This window comes from Cyprinodon tularosa, unplaced genomic scaffold (genome assembly GCF_016077235.1).
Source record: "Cyprinodon tularosa strain WSP-4 unplaced genomic scaffold, ASM1607723v1 ctg94, whole genome shotgun sequence".
Classification (NCBI taxonomy): domain Eukaryota; kingdom Metazoa; phylum Chordata; class Actinopteri; order Cyprinodontiformes; family Cyprinodontidae; genus Cyprinodon; species Cyprinodon tularosa.
Genome location: NW_024039718.1, coordinates 1,565,251 through 1,591,834, shown reverse-complemented (window position 1 = coordinate 1,591,834; position 26,584 = coordinate 1,565,251). Strand labels below are relative to the sequence as shown.

General features: G+C 37.4%; 1 protein-coding gene and 1 long non-coding RNA gene across 2 annotated transcripts in view; one reads left to right on the top strand and one right to left on the bottom strand.

Annotated features, from left to right (window-relative positions):
* The window catches only part of LOC119776541 (Golgi phosphoprotein 3-like), an 8,526-nt gene extending 5,413 nt beyond the window's left edge, over positions 1-3,113 (bottom strand). The window contains exons 1-3 of the mRNA XM_038274996.1: positions 2,676-3,113; positions 2,106-2,237; positions 1,801-1,915 (exon numbers count right to left, since the gene is read on the bottom strand). Coding sequence (XP_038130924.1) covers positions 1,801-1,915; positions 2,106-2,237; positions 2,676-2,888 — 460 coding nt within the window. The 5' untranslated portion in view covers positions 2,889-3,113. The remainder of the gene's footprint in view (positions 1-1,800; positions 1,916-2,105; positions 2,238-2,675) is intronic.
* On the top strand, positions 2,165-26,584 carry LOC119776542. The gene is made up of 5 exons (XR_005279792.1): positions 2,165-2,349; positions 16,220-16,315; positions 19,155-19,236; positions 26,224-26,342; positions 26,432-26,584. It is a non-coding gene; the product is annotated as an uncharacterized LOC119776542 (long non-coding RNA).

Genomic DNA, 26,584 nt, shown 5'->3' with positions numbered 1-26,584 from the left:
GACACAAAACCAAACTGTTAAGAACAGGTTGTTTTTTTTTGCATTTTTTTTAAATAAGCAATACTCTTTACGGCACCATGTTGCCTTCAGGTAACAGACCCTTTTTTTCCAGGTGACAACTTCAAGAGGGCAGAAATCAAACTCATACTTAAGCAAAGTGAAAGGATGAATAAGGTAATCAAAGTTTATTTATATAGCACTTCACAATAACACCAGGAAGACCAAAGTGCTTCAAAGCCAGATAAAAACATTGTAAAATCAAAAATGGTAAGCATTAATCAGTGTGTTCAAAGTATTGAAAAAATGGGGCAGATCTGTGAGAACATGCAGACTGTTTAGGTGAGGTAACCATAAAGGAACAATCGCCTCACTGTCCATAAGTAGTAAAGATCATAAGCTGAAGGAGTTCTTGGTTGGACTGACAATCTGATCTACCCCCATCTCCTTACAGGGGAGGAATCTATTCCATAAACTAATGGAGATATGTCAAAATTAAAAATGGTGCAGCAGTGCATAAGTGCTGCGGATTCGGACAGTGACCCTCTTAAGAGCAGAGCGCTTCTGCGTGGATTGGCTCAGTGCATCCCTGCACTGTGTCCTCGTGCTATAGTAGTTTACTTACAGGCTTTAAATACAACAATTAAGCAATACGTTGGTTATTTATTCAGTTCTACCTGTGCATCAAGTGGCTGTTCTTAATCTGGTCAACTTTTTAAAGTCAAAGCTCATATTTTCTTATGACTGCTGATTAACTGTATGAACAGAATTTATTATTACACCAACATCCAGGAAATGCAATCCAAAGTCTTCACCTTCCAGTCCACATCCAGTGGAATTGAATAGTATGAGGAGATTGTTTACAGTGTACAAATGACATTTTACTTACATGAAAATCTAATTGGCTTTAGCCAAATACTCCCCCACACCATTTTTTATTTATTTATTTCAGATCTCAAGTTGCGCTTATAAACATGCATTATGCAGAGATAAACAACTTATTCTCACAGAAAAAAATAAACATTCCGGTCCAACTTGGATTGTCGTCAAGTCAAACATAACAATTATTCCCCAAGTTTATAGTCTAAATGTTTCAACTAGTTTAAGAAAATAATGTATAGAGCTTATTGTGCAATGCTTTTACATTTAAAATTGAATGTATAACAATGTTCTAGTGGCTAAACATTTCACATACTTAAGAAATGGATATCAAAACTATACTTTTTTTTTAAACTGGTCATTTAGATGATTTTAAAAAGCAAATACTTCTGAGTTTATTTCCCTAAATGGTGTTATAAAGTGTATAATATAGTTTTCAATAGAACACATACTCATGTCCTTTGCAAGCCCAATATGGCTGAAAGATAAGAATCACATTAAACTGAAAACTAACCAGTACCTTAAGTTTATTATAATTATGTTTGCGTTTTTAGATTCTGTCATGAGTGTCTATTGCTTTTACCCTTATCAACCTTTACAGCTGTGTAGGGGGTTTTACATAAGCAACTCCGTTAGATATACACCCTGCCATGACAAAACTTGTAATTTGATTGTAGTTCCTGAAAAATAATTATATTACAGTGCATAAAAAAAAAAAAAGAACAACTATAGAATAAAGTGTTAAAGGAAGACAGATAAGACTTGTTTTAACCTCGCAGAAACCTTGAAACAACAAAGATCAAAAGAAAAACTACTTTAATAGTAGAGCAGACTCAATGGAAACAAGATAGTCAAACTAGAGCAGAATGTTCAGTATTATGATGATAGTAAGCTTTGGTTTGCAAAGTCAGTAGCTTATCTTACCGCTGAGGAGCTCGATCCAGCTCTGCACCGTCTCTGGAGGCTGAGTTTCTTTAATATGCTTCAAGGCCTCATCCAGCAGCACATCTCCTGTTGGAGCATCCGACTTGCAGATAACCTAGCAAAACATAATTGTTGATGGATGTCATTTTAACTTTAAACTGGATTTACATCTCACAGAAACAGGAAATACGAGACAGGCAAGGAAGGCTTCCTTAACTAGAATAATACAAAATGTTCCTTAAATCTCTGAAGCTTATTAGACTAGATTTCAAACTGGTATCAAAAGTACAACAGTTTAATAATACCTTTCTTGCCAGCAAGCTTTTCCTCCTCACACCGCAGGCCTCTAGCTGTATCCTTCCTCTGAGGGCAAGTTCTACCAGCATGCAGCCGCGGAGGCCGGAAGAAATACAGTCGTTCCAGAAAGACGTGTAGCCCTGGGCGGAGAAGAAGAAAAACACACACACGTTCGCTTAGCTGACGTGTTGAGTCAGTCATGGAGCAACACTTCCAGGTTCCACGGGACCCCACACACTGAGAACTGCTCAGGTAACGAGGGCCGTGGAAGCTACGTTGCTCGTTAAACAAAGAGGGTATGTTTAGACGTTGGAAGTGATGAACCGGAAGTGAGAGAACCGTACCAGCACACATATTAAACCTGAACGGCTATTAATAAGCACCTTGACAACTGACACGTTGCACGACGGTAAACAGAGTAAACCGAATTTACATCTTCACGGTTCAAATTGAATACAGAACAAATTCCGGGAACGTTAGCAACCGGGATAAAAAAGGCAAAAAAACAAACAGATGACATTTAGCTAGTGACGCAACGTAAACAGTAAATATGTTAAAGGATTACGGACAGCCCGCACCTCTCGGTCCTTGAGGCCCAGAAGTAGGACTTCTTCCATTAGCGTCAGTCTGGTTTCCTTCGAGTCTCCCTTTTCGTCCTCTTCTTCTTCTCCTCTGCGCGCCTCGTCCTCCTCTCCGCCAGAGTCCTTCTCCTTCTCGGCGGCGGCGGCGCTGCGAATGGCCTCGGTCCGCCGCTGGACGAGGCCCGAGGTTCTCTGCGTGAGAGAAGTCATAGCTGGGGCTGAGCAACGGTCGGATTCGAAGACAGGGGCCTACCTCGGTCAGATAGGAAGTCGTACTGCATGTAAAACGAATTTTAGAGGTCGGAAAATAAAGGAGGTGAAAGACGGGTCGATGTAAAACAGACGCCGTCTGTAGACGTTAAGCTCTGTTCGGTAGTCTTGAGAAGGCTCTGCCCACTTCCTGATCCAACATGGTGGCGGAGGCACTGACGTCGAATGAGGACATTTCTTGAGCAGGGTTCCGAACGCTTCGCCCGTGTTGCCTTCATTTTTATCGGGAAATCTCAATTAGTACTTAATAAACTCCTCGATTAATTATAAACTTTTGAATATTTGTCCGTTAACTGTATGTAGCTTGATTGGAATTATTTCAATAAATAAAAAAATTACATGTTATACAATAACACGAGAATCCTGCGTGTTAATGAAAAATAAAATGTGTAATATTCATAAGGAATTTATTAATGGGGCCGCGAACGCTTCACATGTGTTGCCTTCACTGCTATCGGGAAAACCAGCACACTGCTTTGCATTAAAATGTCTTATATCTAAATTGTCAAATTCATAGTTTTTAATTAAATTGTATTACATATTTCGTAACCCTGTTTAAATAATACATCACATTTGGAATTTATCATGTCAACAAAACATTTTTTGTAGTAATTTAACATTTAACAGCTTTTTATTGCCTGTGCTGAAGTAAGCCATGATTAAATATAAATTCTTAGAAGTATTTGTGAATTGAAGACTCATTTTATTTATTGACCTACACAGCAGAACTACAAAGACAAATAGAAAAAAAAACAATAACCATGAGTTGTAAGAGCATCAGTTCCAAGTGTTAGGGAACAGAAACTAGTCATATAATTCTTTTATAATTTAGCCATTCCTCCCCTAAGCTCATCTGGTGGATCTCAAGGCTGAATGGTACTGTGTTCCAGTTTTATTGAAAAAATAAACAAAAAACGGATTTGGTGCTTCAAAGATTTTTTAATCAATATTTGCTTTGCTTGTACAGTACTATACTTAAGTTACATTTTCTGTTTTTAACATAGATTCTCAATCAAAATTCTGTGCATAGTCCTCAAGTAATTTTTAATTTGCAAAACCAATACAGTTCGGTGTAGCATTTTAAAAGCGTTACACTTTGTACATAGAACTGAAAATAGTAATTTTACTTTTTTTTTTTCTTGGTTAAGTAAACTGTCCTAAGCTACACTACCAGAACGCTAAAAACCAACAATCAGAAAACCCTTTAATTTATATTTTACGGTCATTAGTCAACTCAAGTTAGGAGACATGGTTAAAGTGCCCTGCAGTCTCTAGGTCCACCAAGCCTCAAGGATTGCCACATTGCCACTCATACGAAAATAAACCCAGAGACAGAAAAACACACACAGATTTGAATTTCTATCCATATTAGGACTTTAATTTGACTTACCGTACATTGATTTTTGTTGGTGCATTTATGCCTAAACCTGACAAGTAGAGTTGAGCATAGTTTGAATTTGAACAATCCTGGTTCTGATTCTGATTCCTTGTTTTGATTTCAGTTTCTATCAATTCTCAATTCCAAATCTTTAAAAAACAATAACTACAAATTTTTACATATTAAAAGTGAGCTGGCTAAGCAGATATCTCTATATGAAATCTTTGAACTCTAATCTGAAACGTATGATTTACACTTTCACTTCGAGCTCTCTGTTTCATAACTAGATTGCAATGCATTTACATGTCTCTAATGTCTAATACTGCAGTACTTGTGCTGTATTTTCCTTATTCTATTTATCTGATTCTAACTGCAGTGCGGTTCTAGGTTGAGTGTTTTGGGCTGGAGGGAAAAAGTAGTGCAGCATGAAGGCATCAGCGTTTATAGCCTCACCCATTTTTTATGCATCTCAATTCCAAACAACTAGACATAACCCGTCTTTCAGTTAGTGGGGTTTATTATTTCATAAACTCCACATTGGTGCTCAACGACGATCACTTCATTTTTTTGTCGATATTGAATAAATATCTACCTGCCTATTGTTGCTCATTTTTACATTTTAAAGCTTTTGACCCATAATCGAATTCAGGAATACCATGCTATAAATGTTCTTCACAGAACTGTTAAAGTATTTTCATCATACAATTTATAAGTTTTAGGTGTTGACATAACCAGAGTGATAGTGAAACATCTCTACCCCTTCCCATACATTTTAGAATTGGGCTGTAAGATTTGTTCAGATTTTTTTAAGTGCCATTCCTCTTTTCTTCAGGAAAAAAAAAACTTTTTTGGTAGAGTACATTTGTTTTTGGAGTCTGAGCACTTTAAAGGATTTTTTTCTATTGTAGTAATGAATAACCATATGAGGTCTTTATGTTTTTCTTATTGTGAGAAGCTTATTAGCATCTCAAAAGCTTATACCTTGTGGATGCCCATCAGGATCAAAGAGGAGAGAGAGAAGGAGAATGCTGAAGCTCTCTGATCCCTTGCTCCCATGAACCAAATTTGAAAATTTGAATTCTCTGGCAGTCATCATGGATAAGTTTTAAGCCCTAAAACAGAGCAGGTAGAGCTTGTCGAAAAGTAGCAGAAGGTGGATAAGTAGTCCTTTTTACCAACAGGTCACTCACACATGCTCATGTATGGATGGTGGTAAGCTGCATTGTAGCCACAGTCGCATGGTAGCCACCGCTGCACTGTAGCCAACGCTGCACGGTAGCCACAGCTGTACTGTAGCCACCGCTGCACTGTAGCCACCGCTGCACTGTAGCCACCGCTGCACTGTAGCCACAGCTGCTCTGTAGCCACCGCTGCACTGTAGCCAACGCTGCACGGTAGCCACAGCTGCACGGTAGCCACCGCTGCACTGTAGCCACAGCTGCACTGTAGCCACAGCTGCACTGTAGCCACCGCTGCACTGTAGCCAACGCTGCACGGTAGCCACAGCTGCACGGTAGCCACCGCTGCACTGTAGCCACAGCTGCACTGTAGCCACCGCTGCACTGTAGCCACCGCTGCACTGTAGCCACAGCTGCACTGTAGCCACCGCTGCACTGTAGCCACAGCTGCACTGTAGCCACAGCTGCACTGTAGCCACCGCTGCACTGTAGCCAACGCTGCACGGTAGCCACAGCTGCACGGTATCCACCGCTGCACTGTAGCCACAGCTGCACTGTAGCCACCGCTGCACTGTAGCCACCGCTGCACTGTAGCCACAGCTGCACGGTAGCCACAGCTGCATTGTAGCCACCGCTGTCCTGGGGCACCCTGAGAGAAGCAAGGCTATGATACACAGATGCATCTGGGCCTGCTTGCCACCAGCAGTTGACAATGCAGGTGAAGTTTCTTGCCCAAGGACACAACAAATGAGACAGATGGAGCTTGGGGTTTGAACCAGCAACCCTGTGGTTGCAGGATCACCCCTGTCTTCTAGGGACAAGCTGAGTGGATTATAGATAAAGTGTAGGAAAATACAGCTCAAGTTTAGCTAAAAAATGATGGAAAAAAAAAGTTTAAACAAACTGAACCCCTAAATATGAAGCACTAAGAAATATATGTGATCTTCCATTTAGCCTTAAAGAGAGTTACGGTTATATTACCTAATTTGGTGTCATTTGTTTGGAGGATTGAGGAGAAAGCTTGAGTCCAAGAGCAAAATAAATCATATAACTAGGCACTAAAGCAAACTAAACTTTTACATCATTTTATGTAATATAGACTCAAAGTAGTCTCTGGGATTGAAGGGTGACCTGTACAGGGTGTATCCCACCTTTTGCCCATCGACTGGTGGACATAGGCACCAGCCCTGATGTGACCCTGACGGTTAAGTGGAAGAAGATGGATGGATGGATGGATTATATGCAAAAATAAAGCAAACATTTCCCTACATTAGACAAGCAGAAGTTGCTTTAATTTAAAATAAAATGACAAGTGCATATTGTGTGTTATTTAGGCTCTAGACACAAGGTGGCAGACTTAGGCTGGAAAACAGTTCCTCTTTATCGGCTTCCTCTAGCATTCTCTCTTAAATTCACAACTTTTTTTCCTACTCTCTATTGTAAATATAAATGCTATATAAATTAATTAATTTATTTTTAAAGATATTTAAGGTAAACTATTGAGGAAACTTTATTGGAGGAGTTTTTTATTAAAGTTGTTACTGCTGTCATCTCTCACCTTGGGGATTCACACTGTAAGCTTCTGATAATGAGAATTTTTAAGGGAACACCATGCCATCATTAAGTTCACTGATTGCAGATTAGGACCTTTGAAATATTTAGTATTCAACTATGGTCTAACATTTATGGCGGTTGCATAAAAAATTTGCTTCCACCTTAATCTGTGCTTTGAAACAGGAGAAAATAATGAACAAACTCCCCATTAGCAAGGTGGAACTTGATGTTTCCTGCATTTTTTTAATTTTATTTCACATATCGTCAAAAGGGCTACTAGTTACAGTAATAGACAAAACAAAATAAACAGTGTTCAGCATGCTGTGTTTTTGATCATACAAATATCAGATCTAAAATATCTTGTAACTCCTTTAAATCATATCTAATCTGGATGTATAATGCTAAGTTTTCCTAACATGGAAGCTCTAATTGCATTCCACCTCAATCGGATGATCATTGTTGGCAAAAACAGATCTATTCGGATGCTATTCTGAGGTAAAACCGAATAAAATAAAAAATAACTATACCAAGTCAGTCTTAATAAGATAAACATACATATAAAAGTAAAGAAGGTTAAAGTGAAGAAGGGTGCTTGCTTTGTTGTTAATGCAGTCTGGGATTATGTCATCAGCCGCTAAAAAGAGGACCTCAGCCAAAAGGCAAACCAACAGCTTAATAGTTTAGGTTTATGAGACCTAAATTCTTGCTCAGTAATAGTGGCAACGGTATTTAATTTTTTTAATTAAAAAAAGAACCAATAATAAGTTTCTTCCAAGCTGAGGACAATTCACTTCAAATAAACTGTGATTTAAAAAGGAATCTAGCATAAAATCTATTTAATTAACATTCCAGCTATACACTTTTTAAACTATAATATATATAAATATACATAAAATAAGAGCTTCATGTACATCAGCTTACATTTGAGTATCTTAGAAAAATAGCTTTATATGCCTTGTATTCTCTGCATTTCAAAAATATTGAACAACATTCCTTTATATGTATGCCAATGTTTCAGGAATATAAACCTTAAATTGTCTGCTATATATTCCTTCTGAATCCACAAGCCAATCACAAAAAGTGGAGTTTAGAAGCTGTTTTTACTCTGGTTAATTAAGGCAATATGTGGGTTCACTATAATAAAGCCACTAATGGACTTCATACTGGCCTCATTTCTGTGGTCTTTGGGTGGAGATATAGTCTATAATGAGAACCCACTGTATTGCTAAACACAAGGTAGGAAATAAAATAGATAGTACCTAAAGCGTGTTGCTTAATATATTTACTGTAATCGATTAAATGCTTTCTACCAAGTTAATGCTAAACAAGCCCTACCTGACTGTAATGACTATTAAATTTATTATGTGTATGTATAACAGACGATTATTGAATAAACCCTTTATTCATTTGACATCCAGTGTCTCCCAACTGTAATCATACTTTTAAGTTTTCACATCTTATTATAGTACAATACAACCTTTAGTATGCTTAATGGGCTTTATTATGATTGAATAAAGTAGAGCTTGATTATGTGGTGGAAGGAAAATTATCTACTGAAAGTCTTGAAAGTGTTAAGTGCATTTGTATTCAGCCCCCCCGATATACACAGACTGTCCTCCACAAAACCAAGTGTATCAAATGCCTTTAACTATCATCTATTTAGGTAATAGAGAAAATCTATGTCTAAAGAAATGGAAGATTTTCTTCAAAGGCCCCAGCTGTATATTACAGAATGAATAGTGAAAAAAGCACAATAAAAACATTGAGAAGCAAAACACACTGGTCAAGGAAGTTTAAGCGAACTGGATAACAGGAAAACTATTACTAAACCAATCAGCAATCATTTTCATAAATCCACTGTAAGTTACGGTTGCACTTGAAAGTTTACATACCCTTTAAAGACAGAAAAAAAATCAGCTGCAAGTAAAATAACTTGAAATTGACAAAATAGATAATACATAAAAAAAAGAAAAAATGGAAATCATGACATTGATTTTGATTATACAGCTGTTCTTGAAAGTTTACATACCCTCCCATTAAAGAAAACGATAAATTCACACCAGTAATTCAAATAACACAAAACTTAAAAGTAATAATTTCCTTTTTAAATTTTTTCATGATCACTTTGATCATTTTTTATTTATTTTACTGGCAACTGATTAATTTTTTTTTCAGTCTTTTAAGAGGGAATATCAATTTTCAAGCCCAACTGTATCTATATCTACATATGTATATATTAATTAATAAGACAAGTAAACAAGCCGGATGGAGCTCCTGAACTAAAATTTTGATTAGCAACACTTTGAGGCAATCGCTGAAATCAGGTGTTTTCTGTAATGTTCAGGAAATGATCAGTCAGACTTCTGCAACTGTTCACAGGTATGTTGGTTCACTGTTCACCAGCAAGGTACTTAAATTTTTCTGGAGCAGTTTTTTAGAATTATGTTTTAAAACAAAAATAAAAAAATGTACATTTTACTTTACAAAATCATCATTAAGTATTTTTGGTTATTTTATCATTACTTCATCCATTTTGTGTTATTTGAATTACTACTGTGCATTTCTGATTTTCTTTGATGGGAGGGTATGTAAACTTCCTTTGCTTTTAGCATTTTAACAAAGTGAAAATATGGAAGATGGTGCTCTGAGAAAGGCTTACATTAAACATCTTTGTAATTGTAAAAATGTAAAACATGGTACTAGCAGAATCATACTGAGGGGCTGCTTTGCTTGAGGAAAGACAGAGAGGTTGGATAGAGTTGATGGGCAGATTTAACTAAAGACAAGACAATACCAAAGGAAAACCTGTAGATGGAAGCAGATTTAGACTGGGGCAAAGGCTTAGCTTCAAGCAGGACAAGCACCCTAAATGTACTGCAAAGAAATGGTTTAAATCAAGGCATGTTACTGAGTTAAAAAGATCATGTTAAAGCTGAGACATAAATCTAACAGATGATCTATTGTAAAACTCAAAAATTAAATATCAATCATTCAGTTTCAATCTGGTCTAACAGATCTTGAGCTAATTTCCAGACCATTCATGTCCAAAGTCGGTTCTTGAGGCTGCTTTCCTACAGGTTTTCAATGTTTCTTGACTTCAGCACAGCAGATTTTGATTATTACAATTTAGAAAAAGCCTGTTAATAATCTATCATTGGAAATAAGCTGTGCTGAAGCAGGGATGCTTAAAAATTCTGCAGGACAGCGGCCCTGTAGGACAGACTTTGAACATGCCTGCCAAAGAAAAACATGTCCAAACATTTCAATGTCTATAAGCAGCGACTGACTAACTCAAGCAGACTTGCATAAATGCATGTCATGCTTTTTTATTTGTAAACTGTTTGCCAACAATGATCCTAGAGCTCCCCAAGACCCCAGCCCCTACAGCCGCACCACCAAAGGCACTTCCACACACTATTTAGTGCATTTCAGCTCTAAAAAAAAAAAAAAAAAAAATTTTTTTTTTTTTTTCATTGCATTGTGGTTGTAACATGATGCAATATAAAATTGCTATGGAAATAAACCTTATTTTGCTATAACCCGTCATGAGGAGACTGCAAAGTAACAACCAGCACTCTTTTATGACATGAAAGAGTGGCTCTAATATTCCTTGGAGGGATGGGATTTCCAGACGTTCGGAAATATGCTTCGTGTAAATAATAACCTCTACTTCCATCACAGCCAAGACAGTTGTTCAGCTCTGACCATCTATGTAGAATAGTTGCATACAGTCCAAGAGGAGAAGAAGCACAAGTGTTCAGGGATTAGGTTTGGAAAAAAAAGTCACATGGAAGACTCTTGTTAGAAGGTTTAAAGTGGAGTGATTATGTGTTAAAACAATAATGCTTAATGATTTAATTATAATAGAACTAAATTTGTTGATTAAACAGATTTATAAAAGTACATTTCAAAATGCAGCTTTTAAAACATTGATTTTAAATGAATACATTTTACATTAATGCATTCATTTTTTCTATACATTTTCCATTTTGTACTTTTTTAAAATCACCCAATATCTGCTGCCCCGCTGACAATGTTAATAAACCTGTGGGCCCCAAAGTGTCATCATCTCTTGATCTGGATTTTTGATCTGTTCAAGTTTTCACTTTGGGTTTCCAGTTACACTTTGCTTTAAGTTTAACTACGTTTTCTGGATATAGTTAATAACTGTTGTATTTCTTGGTTACTCTGTTGACCACTCTCCCTTTCCCTACTTTTGTCTAAACCTGCACCCAATTAGCAGATTACTCCATTCATTGTTCTGTTTGTCCTACAGTATATATTCCTCCTCTGCAGTTACCATTTAGTGGATTCATCATTCCCTCCTGAAGCCCTGTGTTCCCTGGTTAGTTACTTCTAGATTTATGCTTCTGTTGCCACCACTCTCATTATTAAATCTGCTAGAAACCCCCTTAGCCTCTGTCCTCTACAAACCTCCATGCATCTTGACACCAAGAGGCCTGACACAGAGCTAGGTTTGCAATATGAGGAACAAAACATCTGTATTTTTCACTTTGTCTATTTTGGCTCAATGATCTTGGAGTTCAGATCACTCCCAGGAGCCTTCAAGGAAGCCTCACTCAGTTCCATATTGGAGCCATTTCCTGTCTCTGGAGTGGGCAAAAGGGACGACCCTTGGTGACCCTCTGCTATAAACGTGCACGAGTGCGCTCCCATGCACACATATGGAGACGCTTTTAAGAGAACAGCCCCACAGTGAGAACAAGGGAAGTCGCTCACACTTGAACTGCAGTAAGTGAATTATTAAATCTCTCAGCTGTCTTTTGCACAGTACCTCACCAGAGAATACTAGCTGAGAAAATATAATTACATTTAATGGCTTGTGATATTGAAAAGCTTCAGTGTTTGTTTGAATTCTGAGCATATATAGGGACCTATTTTTGGGATCATATAGGGCTTGAAAACAAATATTCATCAATTTCCCCACAGTGTGTTGACACAGTTAGAAACCAGATAGGACAAAAAGCCTCAATGTATGGTAACAATTAAGGACTGAAGGTCACATATTTAGTTTTTTCAGTAAATCCTGTTGTTTTGAACTCAAACTGAAACAGAAGCACAGATGACAAGACAATAGTGCCTGAACTAAGGCTGTGGCTTTTAGACCCAATGGCTCATTTAAGTGCATAGAAAGAAAGTGGTGGGGAAAGAATAATGAGGTGACAGAGTTGAAAATGAAGGGGGGTAAATGGTTGTTTGAATAGTCTAGGTCCTGCTCGGCACAATGACGGGAAGTGCTGTGCCTTTGCTCCATTCACAGTGACACGAACAATAAACATAACACTGAGCTAATCTACAGCCTATGATGCAACTGACCAAAGGTTAACCTCAATGCACAGCACTGACTTGAATTTAGGCATATTGAAAGTCTTTGACCCTAGAAAGTTTTAGAGATTACAGCCAGATGAGTCAGAAATGCAGAACAAGACAGTTGACATAAGAATTTTAATTTGTTTAAATATTCTTTTTAGGCAGCTTTTATGCAGAAGACTAAAGAATAACACAGATTGTTTTATTAAAGCCTCTACAGGTTTACAAAAGTTTGGAGTGGGCCAACCAAGGTTTATTTACTTGAGCCCTACATCATACCTCTCTGCACTTGGATAGAGCTCTGGAAACTGAGTCCCGCCTTTTCCAATTGAACATACAGGACCATAAAGATGCATAATGAATAAAAATCAGGCAATTTTCTCTTACAACAATTATGTAATCATCCTTGACATTTTTGCAGACCAAAACTAAAGCCCAAGAAAACTGATTATAGCCTAATATTTGGTATACCCCTGGCTGATAAATGAGAGGGCCATCTCTCAAAAGTTAACAAAGCGATGTAAAAACATATTTTCTCTTTAAATCTAATTTTAAAAATGACTCTTTTTTTAATGTAGCTAAATAGCAAAAAGCTTTTTAGGACACTAACTGGCTAGTTTCTGGTTTTATTGATTTTAAGGATGGCGCTTTAATCTTGGTCAGTATCAACGTTCTGGTTTGAGATTTATATTATTTTAAAAAGAAATTAATTATATCTGTCCTATAATGTTGTCAAACACATTAACAACTCCATGTCAATGTTGTCATAGTTTTATTTCTAAAACTAAAACTGAAACTAAAAATTTTCTTTTCTTTCAGGTCAGCTTCCATTTTGCAGGATCCTCCCTTTTCCTTGCTTCACCAGCTCAGTTTCTGCGGGAAGTCTTAACAATAGGAAACCTCCAGGGTCTGTGAAACTTAGATGAAAAACAAACATGACCTCATTTACACATACATACAAAGAAAATACCGCATTCAGCTGCCCGCTTACTTGTACTTCAAAAGGACCCTTCCTTCTTTTTATGCGGAAAACGACGTCTTAAAAGGTGACTTGGTTCGTTTTGGCTAAGATTCAAGGGATAGGTGATATAAAAGCACAGCTGCACTCAGCATTTGGTAAATTTTTATAGTAAAATCAAAAGAGTAACAAAAGGAAACCCTGCCCAGTTGAGACGAAAACAACTTTTTGGAAAGAAACTGGAAGCAGGTTTTCCTAGAGGGGACAATTTAGGGGATTTTCTGTCATTTAAGTGTTTCATTATAATTAACACATTGCTGTTCAGCAAAAGCCTGCTAATCAGCTATCAATGGAAATCAGCTGTAGTGAAAAAGGGAAACCTCATAAACCTGCAGGAAATCAGCGCTTGAGGATCGATTTTGGACATGCTTGCTATAGAGGATGCCAGGTAATATTAAATGAACATTTATTTAATGAACCCACATATGTAACAAAGTTAAACGTAACAGCAGTAAAGATAAAAGTATGACAGAAAACAATAAAGAAGCAAAACAACAAAGGTCAAAAGAAAGGGAGGTCCATTGATTATTGAATTACTCCAGAGGAGGCAGTACCATACCATGAAGCTGAGTTAGCTGTTTCTGAAAAATGTATGCAGAATGTGCTGCTCATATCATCTATTCTCTTTCAGGAGTTTATTCAAATATTGTAATTTCTTAAAAGTAATATAAACACATAAGTGCAAAGACGCACTCACGGTCTCAAAGCTTCTAGTACAGCAAAAATACCAAAAAGGTATCTGAAATCACTGGATGAAGGTAGCAAGTAATCGTGACCAGATGACTTTTTGTGCTGCTCTTTAGTCGCGGTCAAAGGCCAAACAATGTTCTACCCGAAGCACGGGGTTGACAGCCGAAAAAGTCAAAGTGAAAGAGAACACGAAGAGGGGGCACTCAGATCTTATGATCCCAGTCATCATCTGGTCGCACAGTGGGAGGTCAGCAAGCCACGGTCAAACACAAAACACACACTTTAATAGTATACTCCCACTGAGGAGCATAGAATATACCTGTGGAGATGTGACCCCCCCCCCCCCCCCCCCCCCCAGAAGGGCCAGAAATACAGCGTTTCTGCACAGAGTTCATAACATCAGACATTTCTTTTTGCCCATGGCTAAGCATGTCAAAACTTAACTTTCACACAGTTATGACATCAAGATTAATATTTTGGAAACTGCGTCAAAGTCTTTTACTCCATACTCTGATTGTAACATAATAGTCCTCTCAGGCTTCTGCAGATTCTCTAGTTTTACTGATTCATGTTTGCTACCCTTGGTATCAAATTTCTGATGTAGGCGTATTCACCTTTGCCTCCTCTGACATTACACTAGTAAACAAACCTGTGGTTGTCAGTAAAAACTGAGCAGTTAAAATAACATGTAATAAAGTCAAAAGCAAATACAATGCCCTTTAACCCAAACTGTATAGTGAAATACTGAAATAATTAGAGGAAAAAAATGTAAATTCCCCTTAAAGAGTTACATCAGGAGAAGGAGGCATGCAATAACTATAACAACTTCTGCAAAAATCAGTCAACTAGTTGTTGAGACGGTAACAACATTATATGAATATTATTTAAGTAAAAAAATCAATCTTTGACCAGTAAACAAAGCGGTTTTGTAAAAATTACTACAGATGTTTTTCTGCTTCCATTTCAGCCTACCATGCACTATCATTTTGCCACAGTATACAGTAAAGTATGAACACACATAACTGGTAATTAAAAGCTTCAGTAATGTGGTATTCAATTCAAAAACAAAAAACACTGGATTAAATTTAACACTAATCGTTTGAATTGACTGGATAATCTTGAGTGAAATTGTGAACTGCAATTAAACTGAAATGTAGTTTAAAGACCTGAGCTCTGCTTGTATGAGTAACTTGGTCCTGAGGCCTAAAGCACAAGACCTTACAACAAAAACTGTAAATCATGGAAAACAAGAAAGGATTATTGTTTTTACTACACCTTCAAAAAAACTTTTCAAAAGCACATTTTTTTTAAACATAAATACTACATATCAGGTCTAACACCTAAAAACTGTAAAACAAGGAAAGAAAGGCACAGAGTCAGAATTCTTTTTACTTGCGAGGAGAGTAGGAAGAGACCGTGCAGGTACATCTACACCCCACACTGCCGGTCTTCAGCTTTCTCCTCGCTATTTATTAAAAACAGAGGGTGAGTCCCTAGTTACACAAGCTGAGGTTGCACAAAAGGAATAGGAAACAAGAAATACAATTCAATTTGCAGCCTCAGTGAACAGGTCAATTTGCATTTAAATGTCTTGCGGTCAAATGGTCCAAGAACCTCCTGGTTTCGTTAAGCTTGAGCAATACTTCCTGAGAGTTGACCTTTACTGCTTGTGCAACACGTCTCTGGAACAGTAATATGTCACACATTATACATCATAAGAACAAACATTAAGTATCTTAATTATAATTATTCCAACACTACACTGATACATAATGTATTTCTAAAACAAAAGGGAGTTTTTCCTCTCCACTGTCTCTGAATGCATGCTCAGTGTGAGGGATTGCTGCAGAGTCAATGAAATAATAGAAGCCAATATGCGCTGTTTCCAGGTGGACATCCAGGCTGAAAGTATCCTCAATTAAATTCTTTCTGTTAAGTTCCTTCAGATGATGTGTGTTGTGAATTGCTGCTATATAAATAAATTGAATTGAATCTATCCCTTCTTGCAGATCTATTGTATTCAATGCTGACACCTTCTGCCAGGGTCTCTGCTCAAATGACATATTTTTCTTTACGTCAATAAATCATTCTAATTGCTCCTTCCTCTGTGTGGTTTCTCCAGGTTGAAATGTCAGCTCAGTGGGTGGTGATAATAGTTCTTGGACAGCTGACGGTCCATTTGTTGTGCTGAGTTGAATAAACGCAGGGGAGAGGCCAAGTATTCTGATGTAATTACTGGTACATGTTCTCAACAGGTAAAATACTAAAAGACAAAGCTAAACAAAAACACAAAAATAAACATGTTAAACACACAATGATTTATGTTTGTGTCCTTAATTTAAAGTAATCACATTTAATTTGTCCAATATATTTTATAATGATTTTAAGTAGAAAGTTCTCATTTTAAGTGCAATAATCTTAGTACCTTTTGCTTATGGTTTGGCTGCTCTCCGTCTCTGTTAAAGTACTTGCACCCTGAAACGCAGAACAGATTTCTTTGTCTTAAATTGTGACCATAACTTAAACAGTCCCCTCCCTGCCAACACCCCCAGCCTCCAGTTGTTCATCCTGTTTTCATGTCAGAAGTCATGCCAATAAATGACCACACTCTGAGACTGAATATCATATCCCTCTGTCTTAATAGCCATGGGACATGCCAAGAATGCGGTGCTGGAAGCATGGGTGCACGTGCATTTTTGGGTATCTCCACAAAAAAAAAAGCCTTGTTAAGTTGCCTAAGTAACATTTGTTGTGAAATGATGCTTCATAAACATTTACAGTTTATTATGTCTGAGTCAACACTGGTGCATGGTTGTGCTAAAACAATGACCCTAACTCCACCTGGTGAGTTACTGTAAGACACAAATGAACAGAAGAGATGCACAACTCAAAGCTTGTTTCTCAAATGATGATTGTCGTAATCTACGTTGCTATGTTTCCTTTGTTGAACTGCCTGCAGAGAGGCACAGCAGCTCTGTTGTGCAACCCAGAAATCTGAAAACAAACCAATGAAGCCCCACCATTTTTCCTGTGGAGCGACAACAGGGACTGAAGACAAAATATGATAGAAATCTCATTCCTTATTATTGCTAAGCATACATAAAATAAGAAAGATAATCAGTTTACATTTTTGAATTTTAAAACAATTACACTTGTTATAACATTTCTCACTAATCATATAATGTAAGTCTTTGTGAAAAAAATAACATAGTCTGCAATGTTCAAGAAAATCTTGAGGAAGCGAGTGTGTACCAGTTCCTGCTTCTGCTTCTTGTCATTTCTAATCTTTCCTTACTTCCTTTTTTATTTTTATTTCTAGTTATAAATATAGCGATGCCTTGAAATGTCAGAAACAGATATTTTTTTGTCTAATCATTGTATGTAAAGAAAATGTCATTTATGGAGCACAAATATCTATTCATTATTTTCTCCTAATTTGGTTGGAGTTGCATCATAGTAGCACCCATTAGTTTTCAGTGTGAACCCTAAACCCATAAAGATAGCTCCATGTTGGCAACTGATCTTATGCCACTGTGGGTTTCTCGTCTTGGTGACCGTGTTTTCAGATAAGCCTTTGTAAAGAAGTGTCTATTTCAAAACAATAATTTACCAATTATATGTTTAAGAAAAGTTTATTTGCAGAAAAATATTCATTGGCACCACAGCAAAGGCTCAGCAGTGTTTTACATGTTTCCACTGTTTTATTGACAATTAATGTTTGATGCTGAGCTCCAAGTCTTTGAGGATGAAGGTCCTCCTTGCCATCACCATAATTCTTAGCTGCCTCACAGATTTTTTTTATTTTTTTATTATTAAGTTCTATGCTGAAATATTACTCTATATGGTTACTTTAAACCTAAATATCCTAGGTAGTGAATATTTTGGCTACATAATATCTCTGACCCAGATTGAAAGAGAGTTGAAACCAAATAATTTTTTTTTGTTTAAGTAAAAGATTTTTATGAGTAGTTTTTAGATTTGTTTAAAGGGGCATAAATATTATAAATATTGCTTTGTGTTTTATTTTCCTAGTCTGGTCTCTGTCTTCCTTTAAGATATTGACACAAGCCATTAATGTGTTTAAATTCTTTTTGTTTTTCCTTCATATAAAGGTATTTCTGGGCCTATCGACTCCTATGACTTTGGCACTGTTTACCTCCTGGTTGAAATCATTCACCACATAACTGGAAGTGAACTTTTATGCATTTTTTTTTTTTCTGCTTTTAGTCTTAAACAGTTCAGTACCCATTCAGTGTTTCTTTGTTTTCTGGTCTCAAGATGATCAGCTAAACTTTACAGAATAAACTGAATTGATTTAAATTCAGCTTAACCAAAGGATGTTATGTTTAATATGGAATGCATTCTATCCATTTGTCTTGAAAGATGCAATTTAAGAAATTTTCATTATGGACTGAAGCTATATAAATAAACTTAAGTGAACTGAGCTAAATAGACCTGGAGAGTGCTCTCTGCGTGAATGTTTTAGTAGATATCTGTCTCATAGATGACTACAACACTTTTTGTCATCACATCATTTAATAGTGAATGGTCAATTTAAATCAGGTTAAACCTGTTTCATAAAATATCTTTAGGGGGTGCTCAACTTTAAAAAAAAGCATATCAATACTTTTGACACCCCTTCAATTAAAAAAAGTGGTTGTTTTCACCTTCACTATGTTATTGTAGCTGGTAGCTGGGATTGTTGCATGTCTTTTTTTTTTTTTTTTTCTTACAATCTTTAATTCAATGGCTAGAATTTCTCCTTGTTTTCAGCCTCACTCAAAATGCCAGCAGCTCACATAGTTTACTCATGTAAATGGGGCTGAACCAGTTTGCATGATTTATCCATTGCACTTGTAATATGAGTTGCATAAATGCAATACTTTGACTTATTGCACTTTTTTTTTAAATCAAATTTATTGCTCCTTATTTGGTGCACTCAAAAGCACACATCCAAATCAATTTGAAAGTTTAAAGTTTTATGTAACTAATATATGACAGAGACACAATCAGCATCACAGCTACTGCTGAAAGTGATCCCAACATGTCTGTGACAGAGACAGAGAAGCAGTTATTGCAGTGGAACTGAACCTTCCTTGTTGTTGACAGAAGCAGGGGATCCTGACCTTATGTGTGAAGGTAAGCTCCCAGCCCCATCATACTCACAGTGAGAGGAGATTGAGGTGATCTCTGATTGATGCCCTCATTTGTCAGACTATTGTTTTTGTTCTTCCAGGGAGTTAACCTTGGGTCACTTTGAAGATACTTATATGATCCCATATGTGTGTCGGACGCAAAGACCTTTCAGATCAGATTTGTTCTCTGACATTTTGATCTTTTCGAGTGTTTCTGCTTCAGGTATTATTCATCTGAAAGATATATATATATATATATATATATATATATATATATATATATATATATATATATATATATATATATATATATATATATATATATATATATATATATATATATATATGTCAATGCTCAGATTAAGACAGTTAAAACTTTGCTGCCTGTTGCTTCTAAGCTAATTGTTATAAGATGATAAGATGGTAAGAATCTAATGGAGAGGATTTCAAAGTCAACCCTAAGCCCTTTTCCAAAAGTGTCTTCCAGATGGATTCAGCCACACTGGACTGTTTACTTTTTGCTACAATCACAACTTTCAATACATCTCAGGGGGATTTTATGTAATAACAAAACAAACAAAGCAAAAAACAAATATAAAAACGTCAAACAGTCGTTTGTTTGGACTGTGGGAGATTAACCAGAAGTCCTACCAACATTAACAGGGGAAACCATACAAATTCCATCCACATCCAAGAGGTCCATCAATGGTAATTGTGGAGGTTTTGTAAAGGTTCTATAGTGCGGACTATTATACCTGTAACATTATCAATGACCCCTCACACCTTCACCATGGACTGTTCCTCTTGCCAGCTTCTGGGAAGAGGATTTTCAGCATTCGTAGCAGGTCCAACAGATTCTGAAACAGCTTCTTCCCCACCAACATTAGACAACTGAACTGTTGAGAAAACTCTAAATCATGTCACAGACTCGGCATCACACAGACAACACCAAACTAAAACACTGCATAATTGCACCATATATATTGAATGCTCTGAACTTCCAAATCAATGCAGTTTTTTTTTTTCTTTTTCGGGGGAGGGGGGGGGTTGCACCATTTTTTTTCTCCCACATTTACATTTGATCACTGCTTCACTGTAAGAAATGGAAATGTCATGAAATCTGTAAAAAAAGAAATTTTGTTTTGCATAACGATAAGTCTTAGTCTCTAAGTTAAGTAGTTGTATGCTCCATGAGTTACCAAAGAAAGCCATTTATGTCCAAAATCCATAAAAAAAATCGCTTTTACAGTTGTCCACAAACAATGTTGGTGTTTATGTACAGATGGGATTTTGGTCAGACAAAACATTATGTAATGGGAAAGGTTATTTTCAACAGGTACAAGGAAGCTGATTATTTGTTTGTTAGTTGTTCAAAAGATGGATGGCACTACATACAAAACAGTCCTAGAAGAAAATCAGATAATAGTAAAAAAAAAAAAAAAAAATGCTGATTGGAGAAAATCGTAACCTTCAAGCAGTATAAAGACCTACTACATACTGTACACCAAGAGCTATGGTGGAATTGGAAAAAACATATTCATAAGGTACAATTGTACAATAAGAAAAGACAGCTGATATGTAATACTCACAGAGGCTCCCTGTCTAATCTGAGGGAATTTGAGCTATTTGAACAACAGCAAAATGTTCAGCCTGTAGAGAAATAAACCTGAAAAGCTTGCAGCTTATTAGGCGTTTCAGAAAACCTAATTCAATTCTACATTTTTCAAAGTTTTGTCAAGCGTCAAACTAATTCTTTCCATTCTACTTTATATGTATGGCATACCTTATCAGTCTTTAGCGTATAATCTCAATAGATTATGTTGATGGCTGGCGGTTGCTATAAAAAAGGCAATTAACTGTTTATAATATCACTTGATTTAGACATGGCTGAACAATAAATTGCTATTTACCAAATGGGATATGATATGGGGAATAAAACAAGGCTTGACAGTGAACATGAAAGAGAAAAAAATATTGAGATAAAACATTATTTCCATTTGCTCATCTCCATCTGGTTAGTGTCAGAGTTCAGAAGAAAGTCAAAAGCGGGTTCTCATCAAAGAGTAATCAGAACTAATGGGTCTGCTTTTTTTCACTTTAAGCTGTCACTTGACATAATTCTTTTTCTGAAGTTTATCCTTTGGTGGTATAGCAAAGCCATGCCTCTATAACCCACTGTGCTTTTAGTACAGGAAGCTCACATTGCTGCAACCATAGGGAATTCATCTTATATATCTCTTGCTTTATAATTTGCTGTGTTATTTATTATTTAGCCACAAGTAAGTAAAAGCCACTACTCTTCCCTGCAACAGCACAGAACCAACATATCCGTATATAGTTATGACAGAACCCCACTGGAAGGCAGAGCAGCTGTTTCCTCTCTGACTCTAAAAGTGCTTTTTAGTATTTTTGTTTACTGTGCAGTATGTGGATTTATAGTCATTTGGCAAAAGATTTAAAATTTCTTAGCATTTTCTGTGTGCAAAAATATATGTAAATAACAACAAGGAAGACAATATGTTACAAAGTGGATTTTATGTATTTTAGGAGTCTTAGCTAAAATGAGAAATACTAGTAATTGCTACACAGTGCTTTTTATTTAAGGGAACTTGAATCTGCAACAGAAATGTGTTATCTGAGACATCATCTACTTTAATATAGTTTACGTTTTTTTCTAACCACACTTCTACCTGAGTAGAACATTGCTACTTATCTCTAATAAAAGACAGTATAAATTAATATAATAGTGATTTGCTTTCTGCATGTGAAATCTGAGTTAATTCCTATAGTGAACATTGCATTAAAATATACTAAAAGTAAAGCATAAAAAATTTTTTTGATAATAAATTGACAGTGATTTGAACTTTATTTCATGTAAAATCTGCAAGCTTTGATGTGTTTTATTAGAATGTTGTGTGATAGAGAAACGCAAAGTGGGGCCTCAGAAAATAGGGAGAAAATTAGAAAAAAATTTGAATATTATATATTTTGGAATCATTATTTTAGAGCATAGCTTTTAATGATACTTAGAGTTAAAACTGAACTTTGAGCCTTCCTGTCTGACTGCATATAAAAAGGACTACCCCAGCTGGCAGGTGGTTAAAAATGCCTTTCTCTTTTGGAATACTTATGTGCGACTTTTTTTTATCTTTAAAGGTACTCAAAATGTATTTGTTCACAGTAACATGCGTATAGCACTGACAGATGTTAAGCTTAGCTCTCCCACTATATATGCATACATTTCATTTCTCTTGTTTTACTATCATCAACAATGTGTAGAAAAATTTGTTATTCAGTGGAAATAAGGCAGAGAAATGTGCTATTAGATATTCGTAGGATAATCTAAAACAGCATCATGCTAGAAGCAAAGTGGTAGCCAATGTTGTTTGGGGAAGGGGGGAAGAAAAAGTTTGGCCACCACTATTTTAGAAACAATCACATAGAAACAATCAGTAATTTTAATTCAATTCAGTTCAGTTTATTTATATAGTGCCAATTCACAACACACTTCATCTCAAGCCCCTTCACAGAGACAAATCAACCAAATCATTCTGTCAGATTGATTCAATGTTTTCTATCAAGGGAAAACCAGCTGATTGTATTGACTCATTGACTTGAAAGCAATCCCTCACACTAAGCATGCTTGTAGCGACAATGGAGAGGAACAACTCCCCTTTAACAGGAAGAAACCTCCAGCAGAACCAGGCTCATTGTGAATGGCCATCTGCCGAGGCCGACTTGGGTTCAAGGAGACAGAAGCAGACATACAGGAAGAAGCAAAGATACAAAGGCGGCACGGTCCGGGAAACACACAGGCAGGCAGAAGAGCTCTGAGCCAGCTCCCATGTCAGAGGATAAACAAGAGCACATACAGTTAGACGCAGTCAGAGAAACAGGACTAAACTGAAAAACAACACTCCAACAGTGATATCAAGTGACCTACAATCATGCCCCACTTCCATAATCCAGATTTTCTGGCCTGTAGAATCACTTTTTTTTTCCTATTTACATGTTTCTTCAGTAATGTTGGACTGTCATGTCTTGTTAGGTTTTGCAGTTGTACAATATTCTTTCCCCTTTTAAGCCATGCATTTAAAATTGTTGCATGAGAAGTCCTAGGCGTTGGATATAACCATTTCTACAAGCCCTTAAGAAAGTGGCTAAAGCAGCAGTAGTTATACTTGTTTTAAATCACTCATTTTGACCTCTAGCTTGGGGATTTTTCAAGGCATTTTGTTGCAGTGAATTTTTATAAGGAAAAGAAAATATAAAGAGAGAGGGATGCCAGGCTCAGAACAAAAGAACCCAGTTTTTGAGGCAGAGAGACAATTTTCACAAAGTGTTTATTTAAGATTGAACTGCAGAGAACAGCATCGGCATCTACGGCAGGAACCTCTAAAGGAGAAGGATACAGATGGTGACCCCGTCTATCTGAAGGAGGATGATGATGAACGTGTGAGTCACTAACCCGGTCTTAGATTTCAGCCCAAGCCCAGAGGATGAGGTTGATTCCAGCCGGTCAGCTGGCAACAAGAAATGGCCGGCGCTGCCCAGAGAGTCCCAGATGCTGAAGTCCCGGAGGTCAGAGAACAGGCAGGAGATCAGATCTGAGCAGACGAAAGAAGGCAGGATCAAGAGGGCGAGGCCAAAGCCAGTGTTGAGAAGGTGCTCAGGAGTCAGAGCAAGAAGATCAGAGATCCGAAAAGGTACAGAAGGGAAATCCAGGACAGTGTCAGGAATCAGTTCTAAGTTTGGTCCAGAGACAGGCAGAATCCAGCAGGAGCCCGAGGACAGGTCAGGCAAACAGATCAGAACAGGGACAGGCAGGCTCAGAGGTCTAGGGGCAGAACGGGTCAGGATCAGGAAGACACACATCAAAAACACTCAGGAAAGCTAGAGAACTCTCTCCAAAGGCTTGAATAATCTGGCACTGATGACTGGCTGAAGGCTTGTTAAATAGAGGCTGAAGCAGGTGGATCAGATGAGCGGTAATGAGAACTGGTCGGAGCTTGGCAGGTGAATGAAATAAGTAATCTGGCCAGTCATCAGGGCGAGATCATGACAATGGATACAGTTTGATGGTTCAATCTGAAAAACTCACACGAAGAGAAAAGACAATTAGAAGAAATTGATTGATAGAATTACTGAGTCTTTGGCGCTGAGACCTCTGCAGGAATCACAGTGGTGAATTTTGATAGATATGTATGAACAGGAGTAAAGAACAGGGCTGTTTCCCCCCAAGGCCTGAAACTGGTGGTGGAGTGGAGATAGAGGTTCACTCAGGGACCTGGAAGATGGAAGTCCAGTTAGATAACACAGGCTGAGAGAACCTGTCCATGATGAGCAAGCATGAAGCAACAGTGGAGAGGAAAAACTCCCCATTTGGAAGAAACCTCTGGCAGAACCAGGCTCAACATGGCGGTCTTCTGCTGGACCAGTTGAAATGAGATGCGGAATGCAGTAAGATTCCGGGAATAATGAAACTCTGATGAAGTTTTAGCTACAATGGTGGAGGAGGAGCTGGAGGAGGGTTGCAAGGGGGTTATCTGAATGAAGTCACACAGCGCAACCATCACCTGCGCACTAACTAGCGGACGAGCTGCGGATCGGAGGGCTTTTAAGCTGAACTTTGGATGCCAATTGGCTTTCGTGGAGGTGTGGTTCAAAGCTGATTGGCTGTGTCGCCGGTAAATGTAGGCAAGCCATCAGTTTCTTCAGTTAAACTTTAACCTAGGCTCCATTTTTCCATAAGAAACATGGAAAACCACATACAATGTTTTTTTTTCATCTCACAAATCAAGCCCAGCATTACGTAGGTCTATCACATTAAATCCAATGGAAAAATGTTGTTAATTCTGTTTGTTTGATGAAAATATGTAAATGTTTAAAGGGCATGAATGCCTCTGCAAGAATGTTGTTCTATAACTTTGACATGAACCAGTAAAGTTCTTCTTTAAGGGGAAAAACGTGTGAAGATATGCAGCTAAACAGGCTTTAAATTTCCTAGTTATCAGTCACGCATCAGACAAGATACCAGTGGATACCAAACATAGCATATATTTACTGTGAACTGTCACTTTCACAGCTGCACTGCTCTCCTGTATACATTACAGACTCCTCAGATCATCTCTGTATATGGCTTGCACTAAAACAGAAGCTTTGTCGCTACAACAAGATTAACTTTAGCACCATTCCAAGATTTAATACAATGTCTTAGATTCTAGTTTATTTTGTCTGGTAAACACAGTTTGTTTTGATAAGCTGAAGCGATAAAAGAGGCTGCACTAAGCATAATTGCCTGATATTAACATTCTTGCTTCTTTTCTATTTAAAGAAAGCAGAGCTGAAATTGAAAGAAGAAACTTTAGAGGCCTGTATCGTTGCAGACTTAATGCTCTCTTCCTGTCTGTATGTATAAAGGAAGTTAAGAGATACAGAGAAGAAAAACACATTAGCAGACTCCCACTGCTCATAGCAGCATGCAACCAGTCAAAAATGAAAGGCAGGGCACCAAGGAGGGGAAGTTGTGTAGGTGGTAAAAATGAAAACATTGATTATCATTGAGAGGTGTTCCATACATTGTTACCAGAAAAGAAAATCAAATGAGTAAGCTGAGGAGTGTAAAGGGATGAGGAAATGGGGCGGGTGGATGGGTGTGTAGGGGCAGTGAAACCAATCAAAGTCTTCCTGAGTCACAGTCAGGGATGTCTGAGGGGGGCTGACAGGAAAGACTCTTGTAAACTGTCTAATTTGTTGGGTGTTCCTGAAATCCTGTCTCAGACGTGCTTCTTTGTTTACATAAAGAAATATAGGCACATTCCGTGTTTGTTGTTTACACCTGATGAGTCTTATAATATCCATCTGTTGTAGCATCTTGCAACATCAGAAAATTGATCAGAAAAATCAAAACATTTAGACAGAGATTACTAAAAATTGTTAGGATTCCAGTTTGTGTGGGTTGTTTTTTGTGTTTTCCTCTCTCCACCACTAGGCAGTCCCCTGTCCTCATTGAGCCTGCCTGCACACCTGCGGCTCATTGGGTCATTACCAGAGGAGTACTTGAGCAGCGGGCTGTCACCACCTCAACGCCAGAGTGCTTCCCAGTATTGGGTACTCTAGCCAAACTTAGATTAGCAGAGTCTAACCTTAACATTGTTTCTCTGAGTCTGAACTTGTTTTTTGTCTTTGTTCTTTGGCAGAAAGACTTCCTGTGTTACTGGAAAAGCCTGGACCTTCTACCCCTGGAAGGATTTACTGAGTCTCACTGACCAAGGGGAAAACCTCCACATGATCCGTTCAATTCCACTCCTAGAAAACCAAGTGACCGTCCGCTCCTTTACTCCTCTGGGTCC